Below are 23,910 nucleotides of genomic sequence, written 5' to 3' on the forward strand. Positions count from 1 at the left end.
ATCGTCATCAACTCCCACTCAGAATTCAGGATTGGCCTGATAACCAAAACGCGACGCAGAGCAATCGTAACTATCTTTGCAAGCTGTATTTCCCATGCACTGTTCTTATATTCCCCAATCAACTCTGTAGGTGCTTCTTGGACTCGCTGCATGGCCGATCTAGCGTAACATGTAGAATAGCCCCGCATTGCTTACAGACGAATCAAATGACATGATCATCTCCAATCAACTGACAGTTGTGTATCCAGTATGTACCCCGCACAACTTAGCTATCGGGTTATCGGCAAGTGTGACATTGGGGAAATGCGTAAATCGAACAACCAATGGCGTGATTCATAGTCCCGATTCTTCGGGAATGTATGTACAACTTATCGAACAGCAGATTTACTATAAGAGGATATGAATCCAGTCTAATTCACAACCTTCTCATCTCGTATACTTCAAATTGCCTATCACCATGGCTCCAATTCCTGTCGACTCGCTTCCAGTACGCCCTGCGCCCAATAATGAGCAGCAATACCCTGCACCTCTCAAGCTCAGTGGTGCATTGGATCAGCATGAGTTCGAAGAAACAACCCCAGTGATTGGTCGTGAATTCCCCAAAGTCAACATCGTCGATGACATCTTAAATGCTCCAAATGCAGACGAGCTGGTGCGAGACCTCGCTATCACAAGTAAGTGTTCACAATCATACCTTGGGATAACAGATACTAACCTACCATTCAGTCTCCCAGCGTGGTGTTGTTTTCTTCCGCGCCCAGAACAACCTCACCGATGCCCTCCAGAAGGATTTGGTACACAGACTAGGCCAAGCATCCGGCAAGCCCGCCGACTCAACTCTCCACATCCACCCTGTCCTAAACAACACGAACGAATTCGGCGTCGACGATGCCCAAGTCAGCACAATCAGCTCTCTTTCCCGTAAGAAGATGCACCGCCATGACCAACAACGCAACAGACGTCGGTACGACTCCGCGCAATGGCATTCAGACATCCAGTTCGAGCCCGCACCGGCCGACTACACCTCTCTCCGATTAACCCAACTCCCCAAAACAGGCGGTGATACGCTATGGGCCTCAGGGTACGAGATGTATGACCGGTTCTCCAAGCCTTACCAGAAACTTTTCGAGAGTCTTACTGCAACCTATACGGGTACGGGCTTTATTCAGGCTGCAGAAAATGATCCAAAGAATGTCTATATCTACACTGAGCCTCGGGGTAGTCCGTTGAATATCGGCAAGGAGTTGTCTACTGTTCATCCTATCGTACGGACAAATCCCGTTACGGGGTGGAAAAGTATTTATGCTGTTGGGCCTTTTCCGAAGTATATCAATGAGCTTAACCCGGAGGAGTCGGACGAGCTGTTGAAGAAGTTTTATACCACGATTACTGAGAACCATGACCTGACTGTGCGGTTCAAGTGGAGAAATGAGAATGATATTGGTAAGTTGAATCTATGCCGACTTTTACCTCGTGGCTAGTTGCTGATTATCTGTGTTAGCTATTTGGGATAATCGCTCTGCTTTCCACACTGCTACCTTTGATTACGAAGGACTTGGAGAGCGATTTGGTCACCGTGCCGTTGGTATTGGCGAGAAGCCTTACCTCGACCCCAACAGCACATCGAGGACTGAGGCTCTTGCTGCTGAGGGCGCTTGAGCTTCTCAGACAGCGGAAATGTACATAAATATTTTATACGCTAGCTGGAGCTTTTGGAACAGTTACTTAATTTATCAGCCATAGCAATTAAGCATCACGGTCATTGCATTTCGTAATTTTATGTCCAACGCTAAGAATGCTTAAAACATGCATCAGACTCCTCCGCTCGAATTTTACCTGTCATACACGACTGTGTCTGCTTATACAGTGCCTCAGATTCAGATCACTGCGAATATGACTGCGAATTTGACCCATAGGTCATTTGTCCTTCAGACTCTGCATGTCGATTTGGCATGCATGATCAAGTGCGTAATGCAGTTGCGCAATCTGGAATCGATGCGGCGATCTTGGCATCTCCAATGAGAACTTCTATTCAATGATAGACATCTTCCACCAGTTTAACCCAGTCTGCGCTCGGTCTTGCTGCGCTCCTGTTCTCGGATAGCAGCGATCTCCTCCTTGGAAGCATTCACAGCAACGTGAACCTGGTTGAAGGGGTTCTCTTCGCTCTTCTCGAATTCCTTCCGGCAAAGATCCATACGCTGCTGTCGTCGCAAGCCAGGGTTCTCCTCCTCGATCTCCGGCAGTCGGCGGGCCTCGAATGCAGCGTAGGCAGCCTTGAAACGTCGCTCAGGGTGTCGCTCAACCTTTGTGGTGTCCTTGTTTGTCAAAGACAAAGCATCCAGCGCATTGTCAATACCGGAGGCATTGAGGGAGGATCCCTTCTTGGAGGGGGCATCGTCCAGCTGTGACAGGTCGAGACCACGGCTCTTCTTCTGTGCGGTCTTGGCTCCAGCGCCCTTGGGCTTGGAGGGAGCGGCAGCTTCTTCCTCGGCCATCTGAGCATCACGCTCAGCCTTCTTGCGGGCAGCTTCGGCTTTCTTGGCTTCGGCGTCCTCCCTAACAAACAAATGTTGTGTTAGTCATTGATCTCTTCACTGGCATAGACCATATTCATACTTCTTAGCATTACTCTTGGATCCCTTGGACCATTGCTTGTCCTCCTCGGCAGCCTTCTTCTGGTCCTCAGCGGCCTTCTTCTGAGATGCGGCGTCGGCTTTCTACTCCACCATTAGCATCTTCTGGCACGTTCGTGGCAATGATGGCGGGGGCGGGGTTATGTCAATACATACGCGAGCGTTGCCAGCGGCCTTCTTGGAGTTCTCTCCAGCTGCTTTCTTGCCACCCATTTTGTTGAGGCTTGTTCACTGGGTAATTTGCTGTATTGATCAGAGAAAATTGGCAAGTATGAAGAAGAAAAAAGTGGATTGCTGTTCGGTGATCTGATCCGCCTGGTGATTATGCCGGTGCCGAAGCGGGCGGTGTCTCCGTGACTAATCTATACTTCAACATGAACAAGTGCGTCATGTTTATTGTTAGTTTTTGCAGCAATCCCACACTTGAAATGTATGTGAGAGTAATCATTTGCTCCAAACACTGCGTTGCTTGGTTGATTAAACCCGAAACTAGTTCACAAAGCCAACGCTAAGCCTTGTTTGTTTGTGGTGTGGTTATCATCCTTGATGCCTGAATATCAAGGTGTCACTTTCCCCAATCCGTCGTTTGTCATCATTCGGCTTCCATCTGAGCATCTTAAGATCTAGCCTCCTCGCTTCCCATTTGCCAACATTTCCTCTGGCGCTACAAGTCCCGGTGATGGCCTTCATATAATCAGGGCGATTAATCATTAGCGACTTTTGTCTTACCATCTCCGCCCACACCTCGTCTTTGCATCCAGTTAGCGCATCTGGCATCCTCTCTCCTTTCCAGACTATGATCTAGCTCCGACCCGAACCACCACAATGACGTTGTTTTTCCGCTTCTTACAGCTCCTATCGCTGCTTCTGCTCACTTGTGCAGCGACCGCCGAGCACACATCTAACTGGGCGGTGCTGGTTTCCACCTCCCGATTTTGGTTCAACTACCGTCACCTCGCCAATGTCCTCTCCCTATACCGAACCGTTAAAAGGCTCGGCATTCCCGACTCACAAATCATCCTTATGCTGCCCGATGACATGGCTTGCAATCCCCGCAATGCCTTCCCAGGAACTGTATACAGTAATGCGGACCGCGCCGTTGACCTATACGGCGACAACATCGAGGTGGACTACAGGGGCTACGAGGTCACAGTGGAGAACTTTATTCGCCTCTTAACCGATCGACTTGACGAAGATGTACCGCGCAGTAAAAGACTCGGGTCCGATGCGGGTAGCAATGTGCTTGTATACATGACTGGCCACGGAGGAGACCAGTTCCTGAAATTCCAGGATGCGGAGGAGATCGGTGCATGGGATTTGGCCGATGCATTTGGCCAGATGTGGGAGAAGAAGCGCTACCATGAGCTATTGTTCATGATTGATACTTGTCAGGCGAACACAATGTACACCCACTTCTACTCGCCCAATATCGTCGCGACTGGGTCTAGCGAACTAGATCAGTCGTCATACTCGCATCATGCGGACAATGATGTGGGAGTTGCGGTAATCGATCGTTGGACCTACTATGTGCTTGAGTTCCTCGAAACCCAAGTGACCAGCGCGAATTCAAAGTTGAATCTAGGGGATCTATTTGACTCCTATGACGAATCAAAGATTCATTCACAACCTGGTGTTCGGTGGGACCTGTTCCCCGGCGGCGAACAAGAAGGTCGCCTTCGAACTGTGGTTGATTTCTTTGGTAATGTCCAAAATGTCGAGGTTGAGAATGCCAACGCAACAGAGCCCGGTTCCCTCAGGGAAGACCTGGCTGAGATTGCGCGACTGGTTGAAAAGTGGCAGAAGCGTGATGTGGAGTATTCTGCTATTCTGAATAACTCGACAGAGCCTCAGGCCAGCTCGCTTTCTGTCCATTTGCCTCGGAAGACAACTGTTGGGCCCACCCGAATGACAGACGATAGCAGCTGGGGCAAGCGTCTGGTTGGTATATCCGTGGTGGGAGTATGCTCTGCAGTCTGGGTTGCCAGTTCATATCTTGGCCGCTCTGTGGTTTAACTCGCTCAAGCCATCAACCTACTTATTGCCAAATTTCAGCCAAGGATTATTGTATATAGCATGTGATTGGAGCTCGGCGTTCAGCGTGATATTAAGCGAGGTTTCTATCTCTAAGCTACGATTAAATGGAATTCAACACATTTCGGCTTGCAAACCAATTTTGTAGTCTTCGATCATGAACTGACAATGGAGCTCGCTATTCACCATGGAAGCCCGGCTCTTCAGAGCAACTGCTTGGAAAGATCAAGGCTATTGAACAAAAATTCAATTTTCAGAGTTTCTTAATACTGCTCAAAGGTCAAGTAACTTTTGATAATATGTCAGACGCGATGAAAAGGCATGGCTATTGTCTATGAGACAATCGGCAGAAGATGGTTCGAAGCACCAATGAGCTGGCTTGGAATAAGGCCGCAAGTAAGCGGGGCGCATGAATGTCACTAAGTAGGGCTATAGCGCGCGCATTGATCTTGTGCAATGCATGATATGGGACAGTTCGAGTCCTGATAATGGAAATACTTGAGTGGAGCATACAAGAACAGGGAAAAGCCATTACTTAGCATATCCAGTCCAATAGTTGCGTCTATAAAGATTTTACGCGAAACCACTTTAGCACTCTACTTAGCACTCTACAAAGAGATGCAGTAACAGAACTTTGTTATGGAATCAGTCCAGTAATCTCTCCCGTGCAGATATACAGTAAATAGACCCAGAATAATAGATGATTTGGAAGTATGAAGCAGGGGGAAGTAATTAAACGAATAATTCCACTTTGTCTCGGCGACCGATGGAATCTAGTGGCACGTGCCCGACGCGTCGCGCTTTCCCTTCCAGAGCAACTAGATCCAACCGCAATCAACCTCATGATAATCCCCCCAACTTTGCTGTGCTGTGCTTGATTTGCTCTTCGGCTCTCCCTATTCTTAGTTCTTCATGCTCACATTCATCTCCCACCCTCCTCCTTAGCTGGCCATGTATCTTCCGCGCCAGCTCATCTCCCAGTTATACCTTCAACTCCTCCGAACTCAAAATCCGCAATCTCCGTCCGTCCTGATCCTTGTGGCACTCGAACCCGACGCGTTATGTGCCTGCCGAATTCTTACCGAATTATTAAAACGCGACTTTATCCCTCATAAGATTCAACCGGTGGGCGGCTATGGCGACCTTGCGCGCGTGGGACGAGACCTGGTTCAGCCGATGCAGACCACCAATGGCGGCTCCGGAGGTGTGGTTGTGTGTCTTGGTGTAGGAGGATTGGTAGATTTGGCAGATATCCTCGGATTGAACAATCCGGAGGACGATTCAGAGGATATGGGAGGAGTCGACATATGGGTCTTCGACGCGCGCCGGCCATGGAACTTGGGCAATGTTTTCGGAGGCCAAGGTGGTATGAGTTCAGCGATGGCAGAGATCGATATAAATGCACGACGGCGCGGGCGCGGGGTCGACAATGGGTGTATCACACCTGCTTACACGTCGAAGAATGGTGGAATTGTCGTGTTCGATGATGGCGACATTGAGGGAGATCTCAGCAATGAACGAGAAGCATACTACGCTCTTCTGGATATGCCTGAGGTTGACGAAGATGACGAGAGCGACGATGGATCCATTGGTGAGGCGGATGATGACGAAACACAGCCTGGCTCCAAGAAGCGCAAGTCTTGGTCCGGCCGCGAGGATGAGGACGATTCAGATGAGGATGACGGACCTCCTCGACAGCGGAAACGTAGCAACTCGGTACGTCGATCTCTTGTTTCAAAAAATGATAAGTGAATTAGATCAGGGACTAACATATCGCAGGGGTCTTCCATTGTCACATCACCTAGTCGAGGAAGGAGAAATGGGATCAATTCGTCCAACTCGTCACGTTCTGCTACTCCTACAAGTGATTCCCCATCGCCTGTGGAGCATAAAGAGCCATCAGCACGATCTCTGAAGCGACGCTTAATTCGACTCAAGAAGAAACATGAGGCGGTATTGCAAAATTATTACTCTTCAGGTACATCATACTCCGAACCAATTTCATCTTTGATCTACTCTTTAGCATCAGAACTTGGTCGTGAAGACAACGACCTTCTCTGGCTTGCGATCATCGGTGTCTCCAGCTTAGAGCTCAGTGGTCGAACCATGACTGGTGTGGGCATTTCAAATACCTCAGACTCTGGAGGCTCTGCAGGCTGGGGCGGGCAGCGTGGAGAACATATTCGCCAGATCCTGCGAGACGAAGTCCACCGTCTCAACCCCCCTGACCCCTTGGAGCAAAACCGAGATATTAGGGGCGAGATCCATGGAGTCATTCCAACTACAGCTAGATCTCCCACCGACACATCAATCCGTCTATCCCCAGAGCCGCGTTTCCTGCTTGTTCGTCATTGGTCTCTATATGAGAGCATGCTTCACAGTCCTTACTTGGCCCCAAGGCTCCATGTCTGGACTGAAAATGGTCGCAAGCGACTGCACAAGTTATTTGCCAAGATGGGCATCAGTCTCACCCAGTGTCACCAATACTATACGCATATGGACATGGAACTGAAGCGAGTACTTCGGGGGCGGTTGCTCAAGTATGCACCCATGTATGGTTTGGATGGTTTAGTTCCTCCAGAACCATCTGGGAACTCTAGCTCCCGTGAAGGCTGGGGCTTTGTTCGTTGCTGGGGTTGGAAAGCATGCCTTTCGGCCACAGACGTCGGCGTTATTCTCGGGGCTATGCTCGAAGTAGGCCCACACGAGACTTCGCCCTCCTGGGATGCATCACGTCTACCTCGATTACAAGGCTCAACGGGCGACTCCGAAAACGCAGGGGCTCTCGAAGAGTCAGATTCGGCCAGCATTATTCCTCGCTTCTTTAGTGCATATGACGCTACGTCGCTCACATCTGAAGCGCCTACCATTTTGATGGGGGCGTTGCCCCTGGCTCAACATCTTCACCGTGCGATCCTTCGCACAGGTACATCATTGCTCTCCAAGCACCAGATTCGACATCTTCGAGCATTTCGTATCGCCGTTGTCAAGGACGGGCCCGATGTGCAGCTTTTCACCAACCCCGGGGCGTTGACAAAACTGGCCTTGTGGATTGCGGAAGCCATTCGGGTTCAAGAGCGTGAAAAGGGCGACTCGGTCAAGATCGGACGGAAGCGAGCTGCCGGTACTCCTCTCGTGCTTGCTGGACTTGATGAGGCCAGAGATCTGTATGTCGTGGTAGGCACCGGTGGTGGTGGTGGCGTGATCGACTTTGCCGCCATGTCGAAGCGTCAAGAAGAGCGACGCAAGAAAAAGGAGGCCAAGGAGAAGAAAGACAAGGCGCGAGCAGAAAACCGAGCCAAGCGCGCTGCTGAGCGTGCCGAGAGAGAAGACCAGGAAGCTGAGGAGTCCGAAGAAGAGGAATCCGAATCGTCATCCGAATCTGAATCTGAATCTGAAGATGAGGAAGACCCTCGGGGCAAGAAGCACCTGTTGCGCAATCGATTCGGCATTGCCTTCCAGGAAGTGGTCCAGGAGACCAATGCCCGTGTCCGTATTGACAGCTTCGAGCACTGTGTGGTCGAGGTAGCGAAGGACGATCTCGGCGGTTTCTTGGAGGCACTAAGCTTCCGGAGCGTGGTGGGCTAAAGGCTCCCTCACACTAAAACTCATTTTCACGCAGTCTACGACCTGACATCTTGCACTATTTACACGCTTTTTGAGTTATGGGTGGGAAGGACTTGGGTTTGAGGATGAGCTGGTTTGAAAGGGACTACATGATCAATGAGCTGTTGCATTCACATCCATTCTCTTGCATTTCTAAGGTCTTTTTGCGGACAATGGCGTTTTGGAGGTGTGTTTTATTATCGTCATCTAGTATTTGGTAGCCATCGATCTCCAGCAATGAAATCTACTTCGCATCGGCCTTCTCTCCGACTAGAGCTCCCCGCATCCCCGCACCAATTGTGCCACTACCGAACTCCGACTTTCTCGGTCCTATAGATCAACATTGACTAATCCAGACAGCGAAGTCACAGTTTCCATCTCTATCCCTATCTTGGCAAATACATCATGTCGCAGCCACAACATTACCCATCTGTACCTCGCGAGAGTACGCTCAGCCAACTCCCGGCAGAATACCCCACCGACACTCAAGACCAAATCTCCCAGATCCTCGCAACCGCGACAATCAATCGGCTCGTCGTTCTAGATGACGATCCAACCGGCACACAAACCTGCCACGATATCAATGTCCTCGCCGTCTGGGACATCCCAACTCTAACAGCAGAATTCCAATCCGATTCCGCAGGATTCTTCATCCTAACAAACTCTCGCGCTCTCCCACCTAAAGAGGCCGAAGCTCTAATCCAAACAATATGCAAAAACGTCTCCTCAGCCGCCCAATCCACCGGCAACAAGGTCGACATTGTTCTCCGCGGTGACAGCACACTACGTGGCCATTTCCCGCTAGAAACAGACGTCGCTCAGTCCGTCTTCGGACCCGCAGACGCACTAGTCCTAGCACCATTCTTTTTTCAGGGTGGCCGGTACACTATCAATGATATACACTATGTTGCAGAAGGAGATCAGCTTGTTCCAGCGGGCTCAACACAATTTGCGAAAGATGCCACATTCGGGTACAAGAGCTCCAATCTACGCGACTACGTGCAAGAAAAAGCGGCCGGGCGGTTCTCAAACGGTCAATTGCACTCGGTGACTATCGGTGAGATTAGGCGTGGTGGTCCTCAAGCCGTTTGTGAGAAATTGCTCGCTTCGCCGGCCGGTGGTGTGGTGATTGTCAATGCAGCCGCGGAATCCGATATGCACGTCTTTGTCGCGGGTTTGTTGCTCGGTATGTCTTTCCATCCCGGGAATAAACAAAAGAAAGTGGCAAAGGAAATGAATGGGCAAATACTAACTTATCCCAGCTGAATCAAAGGGTAAACACTTCCTCTACCGTACCGGTGCAGCATTCGTCTCAACAAGACTCGGTATCCGCTCTAAAGCCCCCATCACCGCGACCGAGCTCAAACTCCCCTCGCCACGCCAAACAGGTGGTCTTATTCTTGCGGGCTCCTATGTTCCAAAGACAACCGCTCAACTCAAAGTGCTAACAGACCGCCGTGGAGGTACGGGGAAACTCGCAATTATCGTAATCAAAGTCGATGAGCTCATCGCTTCGCCTGAGACGGCGGAGGAGACCGTATCGCGTGTCGTGAAGGATGCGGAAGCGCATCTAAGTGCCGGAATGGATACGCTAGTTATGACTAGTCGGAAGCTTATTACGGGGATTGATGAGCTTTCGTCGTTGAGCATTGGAGCTGCTGTTGCTGAGGCACTTGTCAGTGTTCTACAGCGGATTGAAGTACGACCTAGATATATTATTGCTAAGGTATGGCTTCTTCCCCACTCTTCGGTTATGGTGTTCTCTTGTGAGGATGGTCCATTGACAGATCTTTTAGGGTGGTATTACCTCTTCTGATGCTGCGACAAAGGGCTTGAATGTTAAGCGTGCTTTGATTGTTGGTCAAGCTGCTCCTGGTGTGCCTTTGTGGAGGTGTGATGAGCCTACCTCTCGGCATCGGGGTGTGCCTTTTGTTGTTTTCCCTGGTAATGTGGGTGGGGAGGAGACTCTTTGTGAATTGGTCGACGGTTGGAGTTAGATTAAAACATTAGACTAGATGGAATTTAACTTTGATGGATCTAGATTCTTTATTCTGAACTTCGAAAAAGTATTCTCAAGGAGTAATTGACTCCCACCAGAAGCTAACACTAGCGCCGGCACGCAATCCACGGATGTAGTGCCACCATCCGATCGGGATGTATAAGCACTCACCCTCATGCAAGACAGTCTCAACATAATCCGCGTCCTGGAAACCAGGCCATTGCTCCTCCCAGTGTTCAGCCTCGGCAGGTGAAAGCTCCATGGCTGCGATGTCGACCTTGGAGGTGTTGGACATGTCAATGAGTCTCTTCTTGGGTTTCTGGTCTGGCGCACCCTTCTCCGGAGCTGACGTTACCCACTCAGAGTCACGGGGATGGATTTGTGAAGCTGGGGTATGCGGAGAGTAGAGACGGACGTACTTAGTACCGACGACCTGTACTAGGATGTTGTGGTAGGCATCATGGTGTAAGGGAGAGATGGTCCACGAGGGGCCTATCCAGGTATTGATAATAGGCTCACTAGGGATGGTCGTCTGTGAGCTATGGTCGGACTCATCGTCAATAGATGGCGGTGTTCGTGATTGCTGCTCCTCCTCGGGGTTGGTGGCAAGTTGCTGTGTCTCGGCGGTCTGAGCCTTCAGCTCGGTCTGCTTTCGTCGTTTCGCAAGATACACTGGGGTTTCAGGCTCCGGACGAGGTGGGTCAATGTAGCAATAGTCGGGAACTGCAATGTCATTGCGGAGCTCAGGAATCTGGCGCATAAGGTCATGTTGTGCCATATAACCTGTCTCCCCAGACTCTTGCTCAATAGATGACTGGTCCTCTTGGTGGTCATTCCAGAGATACTTTGTAGTAAATTCTCGGATCTCCATGATTCTCTGGCCCCATTCTTCATCTGTGTACGACCTACCGACTTCCACGGGAATCAGACGTCTGCCGTTTAGTGTGCGATTCCACCAGTACTCACGCGAAGCCCAGGGCCGGGTGTTCATTGCAGGCCAGTGGTCGACATTATCAGTTATCACAAGTGGAGTCCGGAGCTTTTCGATGTGGTTCTCCATGTACGCCATGGTGGGATTTGATACCCGGGGAATGGGATGATCCAAGCGGGGTTCGGGAATTGAGGTGGGGGGAAACATGGGAGGTGCCATGTCCGGCACGATCTTTTGTCGCTTTTGGGGAGGACCCTCTGGTTTACCAGGTTCCTCCGATGTAGCCAGCTCATCGTCCCATTTGTCTGCGGCCAGCTTGATCTCAGCAAACAACTTCTTGATCCACTGCTCGCGACCACGTCCACCCGTCATGATCAATGCCATGTCAAGGGCATGGGTGGCCTCTTTCACCCAGCTAGCTTCGAGATTGATTTTTGTAGATTGTTTGTAACCTTTAAGCTCTTCGATGAGTTTTTCTATGTTTATTTGGGCTTTCTCTGCCGAAGGAGGATCCTGTGGGGCGAGATCACAGTTGAGAATGATAAGATAGCATGCTTTCACGATCGATGCGTCGGTGTAAAGGCTATGCCAGCATTCAGGAACCCTGTGCAATGGGAACACATTCAGTTCTTCATAAGCGATGGTGATGGCATCTTTTGGCTTATTGAAAAGCAGTTCTTGAATCGGCTCTCCGTATTCGATGACTGGGTCACTGCTCAGAGCGGACAGTGTCTGTTGCACGGCATCGGCGAGACTCATGGCGACATAGAGTGGTGCAGTTTCGTAGTAGGAACGAGGAGCTCACTAACGAAGGGATATTTCACCAGACGCGTAGCAGAATTCACAATCTTGTAGCACGCGAGAGGGCGAGGGGAAGAAGGGAAGAAGGTAAGATGGAAAGAGGAAGAAAGTGATATAAACTCGAGTAGACAACGGAGCCCGGAGTGACTCTAAGCTCAGTGAACAGCTGAACCTGCCTTCAATGCAGGTGTTGAGAAAATATTTTCCAGGGAACGTGTATCAAAATTCACGTTTGTGAAACATGCATATATGCGAAGGGAAAGATCGCAGAGGAAGAGGGGAAGAAAGTGGTTCGAAGTTGAGTAAAACAATTGAAGCTGTCTTCATAATTTATCTTATCGATAACGATAACGATAAGAGCTTATGTGGGAGTTCTATCACTACCTATTGCAACTTATAAGTATGCCCTCGAATTGACCCAGTGTTCAGGTGAGAAGGGAGAGACATTCAGAGTGCTTTTAGACGAGTGAGGTTGTGCGAACGCTGATTCATCATTTTTATAATCGTTCCGAGCCTTCAGCCATAGCTGGAGTATGTGGCATCGAGCAATATATATTATCAGCAATCGTGTTGAGCAAGACGATGGGAATGACGACGATGTAAATATAGGCGGAGCAGAAACCAAGGAGGAAAAAAGAACTACAGTATCGAACACTTGGTACAAATTCTAGATGGTGTCAAAGAAGCAAAGGTAGATGATAAACCCTATCTCCAGCACACTGGAAGCTTTCAAGCCCATGAGTTACATCATGGACTTCATCTTCAGAAACACTGAGGTCCTTCCAAGGTTGAGGTACTCTCTGAGGATACTGACAAGGCCTCAGATATGCCTATGGGGAGTGACTCACGTATCCAATGGACCCTAGGCAAACCTTAGATCCTGACATGGAACAACTGAATACGACAACCTTGAAAAGCCTAGACACTATTCGCCATAGAAACAACACACTCAGCTGGCCGTCAAATGACAAATAAAACTCAAGCCCGGGAATATCCATTTTGCCTAGGCACCTGATATTCATCAGACAATCCCTCTCAAGGCCAACGCCAAATATGGGCTCACCGTCCCGTCCCTTGTTAGCGACCCAATCCATGCACGAAGCCGACGTGGCTGACGGATCGACTTGTCGAGCCCACAATCAGCCAATAAAACACCAAGAACTCTACTTTCGCCCTAATCCAAATCAAACGCTTATGCACAGATCGTTGTTGGCGCAAACATCATACTACTAGCTTGGCGGGTCGGCTTCGAGCCTGAACCTGACGTCGGGGGCGTACTCTCCCTCGGACGCGTTGCCACTTGTGCCTCAACGGCCTTGACCAGGATCTCTACAGATACATGAGTTGAGGCTCACAGAAAATCAGTCCCACATCCACCTGGTGCATGGGGACGTGGATGTGAATGTTTCGGGTATAAGCCAGCAAGGTTAACCCGGCAGTCATCACAGTATAGTTCGGCGAAATAGACTTTTTATGACCGGCACATCACAGAAAGTCAAAATAATCGAATTGAACGACGTCTGTCAGCTCCTGATTGGAGAGGGTACTTTTGTTTGATTCTCGCGCGGGCTCGGCTGTAGGGCTAGACCCCGGTTGATTCATGTCGGTGTGGCTAATTGACCCGAGCCTTGTGCCAGTGAGTGGGCTTACACTCGCACTTACAAGGATGGGACGGGCCCAACCATTCAGATCCCTGTTTACTACGATATCTTTCTCGAAAACGAGCATCCCCTTGGCATGATCCCGGTCGGTGGAGTTGAGCACATTGAAAACAGGATTACCCCTGCTTGTTCTCAATTTTGGAGCTGTCATGGAGCTGGGATGGTCGGTTAAACGGCAGCCGCTGAGGTGCGGCGCGTATGCGAATTTTGTGTACCTATTGAAATGGGGGAGACTGGTGGAATGAAAGCTTGGACATACAAAGTACCCTGAGGGTATATGTACGTACCCGTTGCTTGAAGTTGTTCGGCGTCTTTTCCACCAAGGATATGAATCGCAGGTCAAGATACATACTTGACCGGATCGGTGATCATCAAAGTCAGGCTCGGGACTAATGCGACGGGTAATGCACAGACACCAAGATCGGTGATTGACGGGACATGCATCCGGTGACGAATACAGGAATCGGAACCTCGATCGTATGGTATGCAGCAGGGACTGGGGTAAGGAGAATTCAATGTATCAAGAAATGCGGTGATTTGGAATTCATTTGAGCAAGGTCGCAGAGACAGTGCAACAACCTCATCTCGTGGAATTCCCAGTTTCTGCAGTGATTGGTTATGAAATCCTGGTCTTTGGATAAGCTGTCACATCTAGGCTCTGAGATGATCACAGGGCAATTATCCCAGGACAAAAGTACGGGAATGCATCTTACAGTAGATTTTTAGCATGTACTTCTGTCGAGTCTGGGGTCCAATAATTTCAATTCCATATGCATAACAAGCTGTAGATTAGACGTCAATCGAACCGACCGCGGCTATGACATGCATTTGGTCGAGCCCAGATCATCTGCGAATGTAGAATGGTCATCCTCAGTCTATTCGCTGCACCAAAAAACACAGTGCAGTAAATCTTAAAAAAGGGGGCACCGAGTGAGTGTCCCTTTGTTTGCAATTAGCCAATATATCAATGGTGTCTAGAACCAAGAACAAGAACCGGGAGCACCGAACTAATCGAATAGTGCCAAATTTGGTATGCCTGGCTACTATACGGAGTACTGTACGATACATCGCTAAGGATACTGTAAAGCCCTGCTTCGAATCCTCCGGTGCAGGGATTCTTCGAATCAAGTTAGTGCATTCGTCATCGATCATAAGCAGCTTGTCCCTGGCCAGCAATCAGACTCGAGTTATACATCCAAGCTGAATTGTTTGGCCCCGGGGGCCAAAAAAGAAAAAAAAATCGTACGTGTAGCACAAAGCTGATCAACAATCACTGCAGGGGCAATTGGATGCATCCAACGAGCCTATTTCACCCAGAATGCCAACGCCCCGCACGGAAAGGCCGAGTCGGAAATAAGCACAAAGCACAAAGTACGAAGGTCCAAAGTACGTGTCAACTCCCGGGAAGGACAAAGTACAGGAAAGCCAGGCGGCGCGGCAGAGGTATCCACCGGGAGCGAACCCCTGAGATGCAAAGCCAAGGAAATCGAAACCCAAAGTCCAGTGTACCTGTATCCGTATACGTATCATGGTGGGGAAGGTAGATCTTCAAAGGGGAAAAAAAAATAAAGGCCGTAAATCCAGTGGCGAACACAAGGCGCAAGGGTGTGGATCTCAATGAAAGTACAAACAAAAGGACACTCACATGACCAGAGCGGGGGTCAATAGTGCGATAATCATAGCAAGGGCAATGACTTCCGCCACCAATTGACAGACTGGGTTTTCTTACCCATCACCGCGGCACCGGATCCTGCATTCCGATGGGGCTTGTGTCGCCACTGGTGGAACGGAGGACTTGTAGAGGGATTCCCGTTGGTCGGGGGGATGTGACAAAGAGACCGGGTGAAACGGAGTTGGCGAAGGTAAAGCGGTAACGGGTACGGAGGACAGCATTCGGTCATTGTGGAGTATGTTTAGATTGACTTGGTTCCATGGCTTCTTTGGTTTTTCCCGTTTTCCCCTGGCGGCTCCGGAGGGGCAAAAGAAAGAAAATTGGGGCCCCATCCACTGGACAAAGGAGTGTCGAAGGCGATCCGAATACATGATTGGTCCGCGGATGTATATATCGAATTCCCGAACCAAGTGGAGGAAATTTTGTTTGGTGCGTGGTACTCCGTACACTAAAACATATCGCTTATAGCTGAGAACCCGCAATCGAAACAGCCTCGGCGATGGAAGTCAGAATGTGATCGGATGGAAATTCAAAGAACCATGGAAAGTCGTGTAGTTCAAGTGAGAATAAAATACTGGACGTTTCCACTTCGTATCGGTGAACTAGAAGGTTTTGTACCACCAAGTAATGATAGTACTTTGGTCACTGCAAAGTACCTGTCAGCACTACTGTAAGTCCTGGGCCCCTCAACCTCTAGAGTCTAGATCGGTATTTGAAGTGATACTCGGTACTCAACCTGTCAATTGATCCACCATGGGGTCGAGACCAGCTAAGCTTAGGAAAAAGCAATCTGGATCTCGCTCGCCCCCGCAGTGTAACCCGTATTTGAAAGAGATACCTAGATCCTCTCTCGGCTGAATAGGCTTGGGCATGGCACAGAACTTTGCGCAATAAAGTTCGACCTTCGCGATCGATCGGGAAGCACGGGAAGTTACGTGTAATGAACACATCGCAAATGGCGGCATTGTCGTGATGGAAAGTCTAGACTACACCAATAGTCAACTTGGCGTTTGGGCTGCATCCCGTATCGGGGATCTCGATCGCCTGAAAACCAAGGAGTCGGTGTCATGATCTACATTACCTCATAGTTTCAGTATCTCACTTTTTCTTAGGGATATGAAGTCTGTAGGTAACCTTCTTGGATTGTGATTTCCCACTGCAAACTCCTTTCCTGCACTGTCCCAACGTCGTGTTGGAATGTGAATTAGAAAAGAAAAAACTGAAAAAAACAAAAAGAAAAATGAAAATCTCTCGGTCTCTTGGGGAAGTTGATACATCACAATTGAGTTTTTTTCCAACTTTGTTTTTATCTTTCGCTTGGTGGTATGGGGGCCCAAAAAAAAAAAAAGCCTGAGCGCAGTATTCTCTGAATGAAATTCCCAAAAAGAAAAAACTGATATGTGCCTTACATTCTCATGGAAGGCGATGCCGCTTTTGCTTACACGAATTCTGTGGACCGGGTTCCGGCCCCCAGTATCATAGCTGTCAGAAACCCGACAACCTGGCACGACATCTGCGCTGAGCGTCGATCCCAAGCCCCGATCTTTAAGATCGAAACTGATCTAGGCGCCATTGGCAAAACCCGGTCCATTCGTAAGCCTCGTAAAAGGTTTCCGTGATCATCGCGATCGTGGCTGTTCAAATATTTCCTGTGGCTGTTGCGGGTAAGCGTGTGCTTGGCCCCCCTTGCTCGCAGACTCAAAACCTTGGAGAAGAGCCAACGTACATAGAAACGAGGGCAATATGAGGTAATCAAGATGAACATTGGAATGAAGGGTACTCCTACATCATGAAGAATGTAGATGATCGGGGATGATTTTCGGGAGCACGATGATGATGATGCTAGGAGCATACCCAATCTGACAAATGCCACAAGCGTACATCTTCTTCTTAGAGTGAATTTCAACAAGGGGGAGGGTCGGATGGCTCGTATACTTTCAAGACATTGAAGGGAGACATGACGAGGACACGTCTTCAAGAATCACTCAGGATTGTTTTTTGCGTCGACGTTGCCTGCGCGGTGTAGATGACCTGTACTCACCGTCTTTTGTGACTCCTGCTTGGGCAACAATGAATCGCTGAGGTCAAAATATCAATCTTGGCTACAGCTGCATTTCCAGTTCGATTCGAAATGATCGGCCAGAATGTTCGTAGAAATTTCCCCCCGGCTACCGGCGGTGCAGACGCAAATGAGCGGGCAGCCGTGACCTAATCTCATAGGCTTAGGAGGAATGGACAGCCTCGGGGAGCAAGCGCTGAGGTGAACGTGTCGTCAATGCCATAGGCGCGATGTATACACAAAGCATTAAGCTGCAGCCAAGCACTTCACCGCCGTCGGCTTGCGTCCCTCGGGAAGTTGATCGGAGGTTTTGACTAGGGTCTTCCTGGCCCCGCTCAGGGATTACTCTGCTGCAGGACTTAAGGAAATCAAGCTCATTGCTTCGATCGACCGGAGTTGGGATCCGAGAACGTTGTATTATTTGTTTTTTTCAGCCTGAAAAACATCAAAGAGCACAGATCACAAAATGAAACGGCTTGAAAAAAAAAGAAAAAGCAAATGGATAGTAGAATAAAATAAAAGCCCAAAAAATTCAGTCCGCAACCGCCCGTTGCGCCATCTTACCTTGATCCGAACAGTCCGAATGGTAATCGAGGCAGACACGATATGGAGCCACTTGTCGCGTGATGATGCTTTGACGAATGGCACTCTCGTCACCGCTACATTTTCCCCCATGCTGTCAATGAAACCTTCAAGCCGAGAATAACCCCCCCGCATGTCTATGCATTTCGTGCAGAGGATTTGTCAAAATGTAAACGCTTCCTGCCCGACAAGCCCTGTACATGTACAGCTAAGCACCTTTCTTTGTTTGATTGGTGTCCTCGTCGCCCCTCGAGTCTAATTGCATGGATTTCCTCCCGGAGATATCATTCTTGTTTGCTTCAAAGGACTTGGGCCTCTGCTGCAAGCTGTATGACTCGTGGTCGATCCTTCGACTTGTAGATTCAGCCATTCAACTTCAAGATCTTAAACACGGTGAATCGGGATCTTCTTCATAGTCATTCCACCGCTTTCTTGAAGAGGCTCCCTAGTTTCATAGTTGTTTACCCAAGTACGATGACGTCGTGGAGACCCATAATTATTTCCCCTCTCTCCATATATCTTCCTTTCCTTTTCTGGGTCTCTCACCGGCTTTCTGGATGCCCCGCCTTTGGGCTCGCGGGGCTAGGAACTGCATGTCCACTTTCTGTCGTACATGGGAAACACTAGGTATTGTACCTATTACAAAGTGATACAATAATGGTCCCACTAAGAAGAAAGTTTTCCAGCCCCTTGGGTCCCCGCTCCGTTGGCCCCTTCTGCTGGGTCGGCACTTTACCGACTTTTGGATAGGCTCGCAGGAACATCAAATCTGAATATCTGTAGCCTTTAGTAGCGGCCTAACATGACACACAACCGGAACAAAGGGATAACGTGGAACACTATCCTTAGTGGAACTGGTATCATATATTGCCACAAGATACAATTCGTGATTGCGGAGTAACGGAGAATTTCGATTAAGAATCCCTTTTGTGGCGATCGCCCCAAAGCGGGTCCCAAGCCAGAGTGTCGGTGAATTCGATGAACAAGCTCAGCTGATTGTTTGTTCTCGAAGACCAAAAATCATCAATACTGGTATTCGAATTACTTGACAGGACGATCGCCCCGTTGACGGTCCACTATGATGAACAAGGAACCAAAATCAATAGTTCCCCCCTTTTTAGTGTTGCACATTCCCCAAATTTCAGGCACATTGATCCTGATGACTCTGGAAGTCTTCCGGAATAGGATCTGATTAGTCGAAACCTAGGCACACCGGAAACATCAGACACGCTAGCCGACCTAGAGCCGCGGATAAAACACTCTGCGCCTACTTTATACCAATAGTCTGGATGATAGACATAACGGGTGTCAGATACCGAGCAAACGGCACGTCAGAGGAAACAAACCTGGAGTCAATCTACTACCATTGGTTGAATTGGCAGAGTACACCGCATCTCTAAGGATTTCCTGTTTCGAAGATTTCAAAGTCATATTAACTATTAATAATGGCGACCGGCAGTAGATTCTCTTACAGCTTATGTTATCATTCAGATTGACTTCACGATCGAATCAATGCGAGACACGAATTTGCCCATTGTTTGTGATTGATTGTTTATGCTTCGCAATGCAGGGAAAAGAACAAAGAGCAGCTCGGTTCGGATCCACCAACCCTCCATTCCGCAATGACAAAGAAATCACTATGGAGCAAGAACGTCGGGGAAGGCGATCCTTTGGTCCCGAGAATCAGAGTTCAGCTCATCTCCCGTCTTTTCCAGCTATGGCTTGTCCCAAGTATGTGGGAAAGCGGCTGGGTACTTTTGCTCATAATTCCGCGACACTGGTGGATCGGGGGATCTTTTTGATTTGGTTTTAATTTAAATTTTTAATCTTTTTTCGCCTTACGCTGTCATGCAAAAGTTGACATCACGAATCTCAATGACTATGTTTTGTACGACGTAGTTTAAAATATGGCATGAGAGGGAATCCTTGTTTCTCTTGTTTTTTTAATTTTTAATTTTTGTTTTTATCTTTATTTTTTTCTCACTATTGATTTGTTTAAATGTTTATGTATTCGATCTGTACAGAGTTCAACCGGGTCTCGGGGAGGCGCAGGCCGGCAACAGAAAGTGAGATCTATCATCTCACTAATTCGCACTAAAACCACATTTCCGGGAGTTAAAGAAAAAAATCTGGTAAGCCGATCATCCTTGCTTGACTGGAGAATCTTCTTAGCGCCCTTTCAGGCGACACTAAGGAATCGCCTGCTGTTCCCCGGGGTCAGGGCCATACGGGATACGGTATCTGTAATTTTGACTTGATTTGTTACCGCCCTTTTTGATTTCCTTGTTTTCCTTAGTGTCAACAGCTATGAGACCTATGGGAATCTATGACAATCCTCCCAAATGCCTTTGCCGGAAGCTTCACCATTGGCCGGAAGAAGGTTGAAGGGCAAAATGGATGACGATGACGGTTATTGACTCCACTTCTTCTTTTTTGGATGTTTTTTTTTTGAATTATTCCTTTTCCCTCTCCCTTCCCTTGCCTCCGTTAAGGTGTCTCTTCCGCCTTTCCGCTCCCTTCCCCTTTTTAGCCTTTTGGGCTCTCATGTCGTTTTTAAATTGAATTTAAAATAATCATCTTCGGTCCATACGGAACAGATCACATATTACTGGCTAAATCCCCCAGTCGGAGGGTCACGATCCGCCCTTGTGAATTACACAGGTAAAATGGGATGGAATAATAAACGACCCACACCGATGGATTTAATCTTTGAAAAATCGAAAATTGATTTTCAAATTTGGATTTTAACATTCAGAATTTAGATTTTTTTTTGAGGGGGGTTTTCCCTTTATTGGAACATGTTTGCATCTGCACAGCTGTAACCGAAATTCCCGATGTTGAACGGTTGACGTTTTTTTTAGTTTTGGCGCCTGATCATATCTTCTATAGATGGAGCTATCCACTGTCGACACCCGTGGCGATTATAATATAATATCCCCTTTCCCCTCCATGGAATGTCCCTTTCTTCTGTTCATCGCAATTACTGCTCCCTCCCCATCTGAAACTTAACCGGTTTCGAGATTCCTCATAGATCCCTTCCCCATTCTTGATACTCTCCTCCTCTCTCCAACCTCCAACTTCGTCGTCGATCTTTCCAAGATCCCAAAGTTCCAATTTTCTAAAAGTTGTTTTGTGAACCAAGTCTCGTTATACGATTTCAATCTCGTCCAACCAAGGAACAACATAAGAAAAAAAATATTACCTGATCAAAGCATCCTTGGACCCGCCATTATTTGAATAAAAATCCTCCGCCGCCGCTTCTCTTTGTTCCCACTCGATATTGTGTCAAAACTTCCTTGCAGGTGTCTCAAGGATCTTGAAGATCTTCCATCTCGCCTTATCGGAGTTTACGATTTCATTTCCCAAGGGGGTAGCAATGCTGAAGCCCTAAAACAACGACACCGCTCCTTGCTCCGAACAAATCAGCTGCACACGCCAATTGCATTCTCTCCCTTTCGAACTCTGACGCATTAACCTGGGGTAACTAAAAGGGGGAATCAAAAGCACCGTCTGGTACTTTTTTCCCCTCCATTTCTCGGATTGCTTCCTACTCGATTATCTGGAAGCGGGGCCTTTTTGTTTGTCCCTACGGTTTGATATTTGATCCTCCTTCAAAGGGATTCGAACCTTTTTTTCTCTATCACACATTTACATCACCGACACAATGTTCCGACGACCAGCTTGTCTACAAGGCCGGCGCCAACGCAATGGCAGCGGTGAGGATTGGTCTGCATTTCCAGCTCGGCAATTGTTTGTTCTAGGTAAGTGGTACTTTTGCTGCGCGCGAACTATGTGGTTTGTCAGAATCCATATAGATACAAATCTATACATGGAGAACACCAAAATCAAACCTTCGAAAAGGTTCCGAAAATAGGAACTAACCGTCATGTCTTTCCAGCACTTGTTCGTATTTGTGAACCAATTGCGTTCATGTCGATTTTCCCGTACGTGTACCACATGGTGGAATCATTCCATGTGACCGAGAATGACCAAAAGATCGCGCTTTACGCCGGCATGATCACATCGGCCTTCACTTTCGCGGAATTCTCAGCAGGCATGTTCTGGGGCCGTATGAGTGATCGCATCGGCCGCAAGCCCGTGCTCATCATGGGGTTGATTGGCACAGCAATGAGCATGGTGGCATTTGGATTTGCGCCCAACCTAGCGACAGCGATGATCGCGCGCGCCCTGGGCGGCTTGTTGAATGGTAATATCGGTGTCCTCCAAACCACCGTCGCAGAGATTGTGACGGTCAAAGAGCACCAGCCGCGGGCATATTCTATCATGCCCTTCATGTGGTGTCTGGGATCAATCATTGGCCCGGCTATGGGCGGTGCTTTGGCCCAACCTTGCGACAACTACCCGGGCCTGTTTCAGCGTAACACGCTCTTCGACCGCTTCCCGTTCCTGCTGCCCAACCTGGTCTGTATCGTCGTGCTGATTTGCGGCATCATTATCGGTTTCTTGTTTTTGGAGGAGACACACCCGGAGATAAAGCACCGCCGGGACTTCGGCCGTGAGTTGGGCCACTGGCTCATCAGCCAATGCTGGCGTTCACGGGTGCAGCTTCCTGAGGATTCCGACGTTGAAGAAACAAAGTACTTCGTTTATGGTGATGTACCGCCTGAGTATGAAAGTGCCGAATCATCGCCTTGTCTTCGCCCCGTGAGTGACGTCCGATCAACGGAATGCGACCTGGAGGGACAGAAGACCCCCGCACTCAAAGTGTTCAGCCGACAAGTCATCCTCACCATCATCGCTTACGGCATTCTGGCATAGTGAGTTGGCACCCTGCGCCACATACTTGGATTTACCGAGGTTTTGCCTTTGTTTGAAATTGTGCAATGCTGACCCTTCTATTTCTCCCCTGCAGCCACAGTGTGTCATTTGATCAGTTGATGCCTGTCTTTCTCAGTACACCCAAATCGGACGACCGGGTCGCTTTGCCGCTTCAATTCACAGGTGGCTTGGGCCTGCCAACTAAGACAATTGGCTTCATGCTAGCTGTCCAGGGTGTCTATTCGATGATCGCCCAGCTCTGGCTCTTCCCATTCGTCGTCAAACAATTTGGCACCCTGCGTACTTTTCGCTTTGTCTTGCTGGCATGGCCAGCGATCTATCTGACTGTGCCCTACCTCATCCTTCTCCCGGCTAAACTCCAGATGCCAGCCGTCTACGTCGCTCTCATCAGCAAGATTACTCTGCATGTCATCGCTTTTCCCGCCACCGCCATTCTGCTGGCCAATGCCGCTCCCTCCTCGAAGGTTTTGGGTACCATCAACGGCGCGGCGGCTTCTACCGCAAGCCTGAGCCGAGCTTTTGGTCCAACACTCACTGGTCTGCTTCACTCCAAGGGTCTTGAGAGTGGATACTCAGTACTGGCCTGGTGGGCCTGCGGACTGGTCTGTCTGATCGGGGCCATTCAGAGCTTCTGGATGGAAGAGTCAGATGAGCCTGAGCGCTTCAAAACTCGGGAGCCTGAAGTCAGTGAGGCGGAGTTGAAGCATGAGGCGATGTCTGAGTGCTCCATCGAGGAGGAGGAACAGCGACTGCTGTCCCTGCGTTCCAGCATTGACCAGGAATACGACATCTCCAACCTTGACCTGAATGCCATTGACTTGTCTCATCCGGAATCAGAAACGACTCCCACCCCTCGCTCATAAGTGGGTTGAGCTTTATTTTGCCAACCGTTCCTCTTTTCAATTCTCATGTCCTTCTGGAAAGGACAACAACTCTTTACGGTAGTTCTCCGCTCGGGGTCCTTATTTTTTGATTCTTCTTTTGATCTTAGCCACGATACCTGACCCATCCCTCATGACGTTTTGCATTTTCTACTTTCGCTTGAGACCTTGGGATACCGGCGCAATATAGAGTGGATGCATTGCACAAGATGAAAAAAAGCGTGTAACTTGGGTCACTTCTGATCCTTTTC

At 48.9% G+C, this 23,910-nt stretch overlaps 8 protein-coding genes across 8 annotated transcripts; 5 read left to right on the forward strand and 3 right to left on the reverse strand.

Annotated features, from left to right (window-relative positions):
• Positions 1 to 457: 457 nt before the first annotated feature.
• On the forward strand, positions 458 to 1,659 carry N7484_002747 (TauD/TfdA dioxygenase family protein; the record flags this gene model as incomplete). The annotated part of the gene is made up of 3 exons (XM_057113167.1): positions 458 to 674; positions 727 to 1,443; positions 1,502 to 1,659. The coding sequence occupies 3 exons, from the start codon at positions 458 to 460 to the stop codon at positions 1,657 to 1,659; spliced, it is 1,092 nt and encodes a 363-aa protein (XP_056973307.1).
• A 398-nt stretch (positions 1,660 to 2,057) lies between these two features.
• Positions 2,058 to 2,849, reverse strand: N7484_002748 (DUF1014 domain protein; the record flags this gene model as incomplete). The annotated part of the gene is made up of 3 exons (XM_057113168.1): positions 2,058 to 2,559; positions 2,620 to 2,720; positions 2,793 to 2,849. 3 exons carry the CDS (start codon positions 2,847 to 2,849, stop codon positions 2,058 to 2,060), a joined length of 660 nt encoding a protein of 219 aa, XP_056973308.1.
• A 612-nt stretch (positions 2,850 to 3,461) lies between these two features.
• N7484_002749 (GPI-anchored transamidase) lies at positions 3,462 to 4,649 on the forward strand (the record flags this gene model as incomplete). The annotated part of the gene is made up of 1 exon (XM_057113169.1): positions 3,462 to 4,649. One exon carries the CDS (start codon positions 3,462 to 3,464, stop codon positions 4,647 to 4,649), a length of 1,188 nt encoding a protein of 395 aa, XP_056973309.1.
• Positions 4,650 to 5,618: 969 nt separating this feature from the next.
• N7484_002750 (cell division control 45 family protein) lies at positions 5,619 to 8,255 on the forward strand (the record flags this gene model as incomplete). The annotated part of the gene is made up of 2 exons (XM_057113170.1): positions 5,619 to 6,383; positions 6,447 to 8,255. The coding sequence occupies 2 exons, from the start codon at positions 5,619 to 5,621 to the stop codon at positions 8,253 to 8,255; spliced, it is 2,574 nt and encodes an 857-aa protein (XP_056973310.1).
• A 423-nt stretch (positions 8,256 to 8,678) lies between these two features.
• On the forward strand, positions 8,679 to 10,270 carry N7484_002751 (uncharacterized protein; the record flags this gene model as incomplete). The annotated part of the gene is made up of 3 exons (XM_057113171.1): positions 8,679 to 9,459; positions 9,536 to 9,999; positions 10,070 to 10,270. The coding sequence occupies 3 exons, from the start codon at positions 8,679 to 8,681 to the stop codon at positions 10,268 to 10,270; spliced, it is 1,446 nt and encodes a 481-aa protein (XP_056973311.1).
• Positions 10,271 to 10,345: 75 nt separating this feature from the next.
• On the reverse strand, positions 10,346 to 11,962 carry N7484_002752 (putative JmjC domain protein; the record flags this gene model as incomplete). Its single annotated transcript, XM_057113172.1, has 1 exon — positions 10,346 to 11,962. One exon carries the CDS (start codon positions 11,960 to 11,962, stop codon positions 10,346 to 10,348), a length of 1,617 nt encoding a protein of 538 aa, XP_056973312.1.
• A 3,379-nt stretch (positions 11,963 to 15,341) lies between these two features.
• Positions 15,342 to 15,566, reverse strand: N7484_002753 (uncharacterized protein; the record flags this gene model as incomplete). The annotated part of the gene is made up of 1 exon (XM_057113173.1): positions 15,342 to 15,566. One exon carries the CDS (start codon positions 15,564 to 15,566, stop codon positions 15,342 to 15,344), a length of 225 nt encoding a protein of 74 aa, XP_056973313.1.
• Positions 15,567 to 21,642: 6,076 nt separating this feature from the next.
• N7484_002754 (MFS transporter) lies at positions 21,643 to 23,641 on the forward strand (the record flags this gene model as incomplete). Its single annotated transcript, XM_057113174.1, has 3 exons — positions 21,643 to 21,739; positions 21,877 to 22,756; positions 22,852 to 23,641. 3 exons carry the CDS (start codon positions 21,643 to 21,645, stop codon positions 23,639 to 23,641), a joined length of 1,767 nt encoding a protein of 588 aa, XP_056973314.1.
• Between the last annotated feature and the right edge of the window lie 269 nt (positions 23,642 to 23,910).

The sequence above is a fragment of the Penicillium longicatenatum genome (assembly GCF_028827895.1).
Source record: "Penicillium longicatenatum strain IBT 33135 chromosome Unknown contig_2_segment0_segment0, whole genome shotgun sequence".
NCBI classification, from domain to species: domain Eukaryota; kingdom Fungi; phylum Ascomycota; class Eurotiomycetes; order Eurotiales; family Aspergillaceae; genus Penicillium; species Penicillium longicatenatum.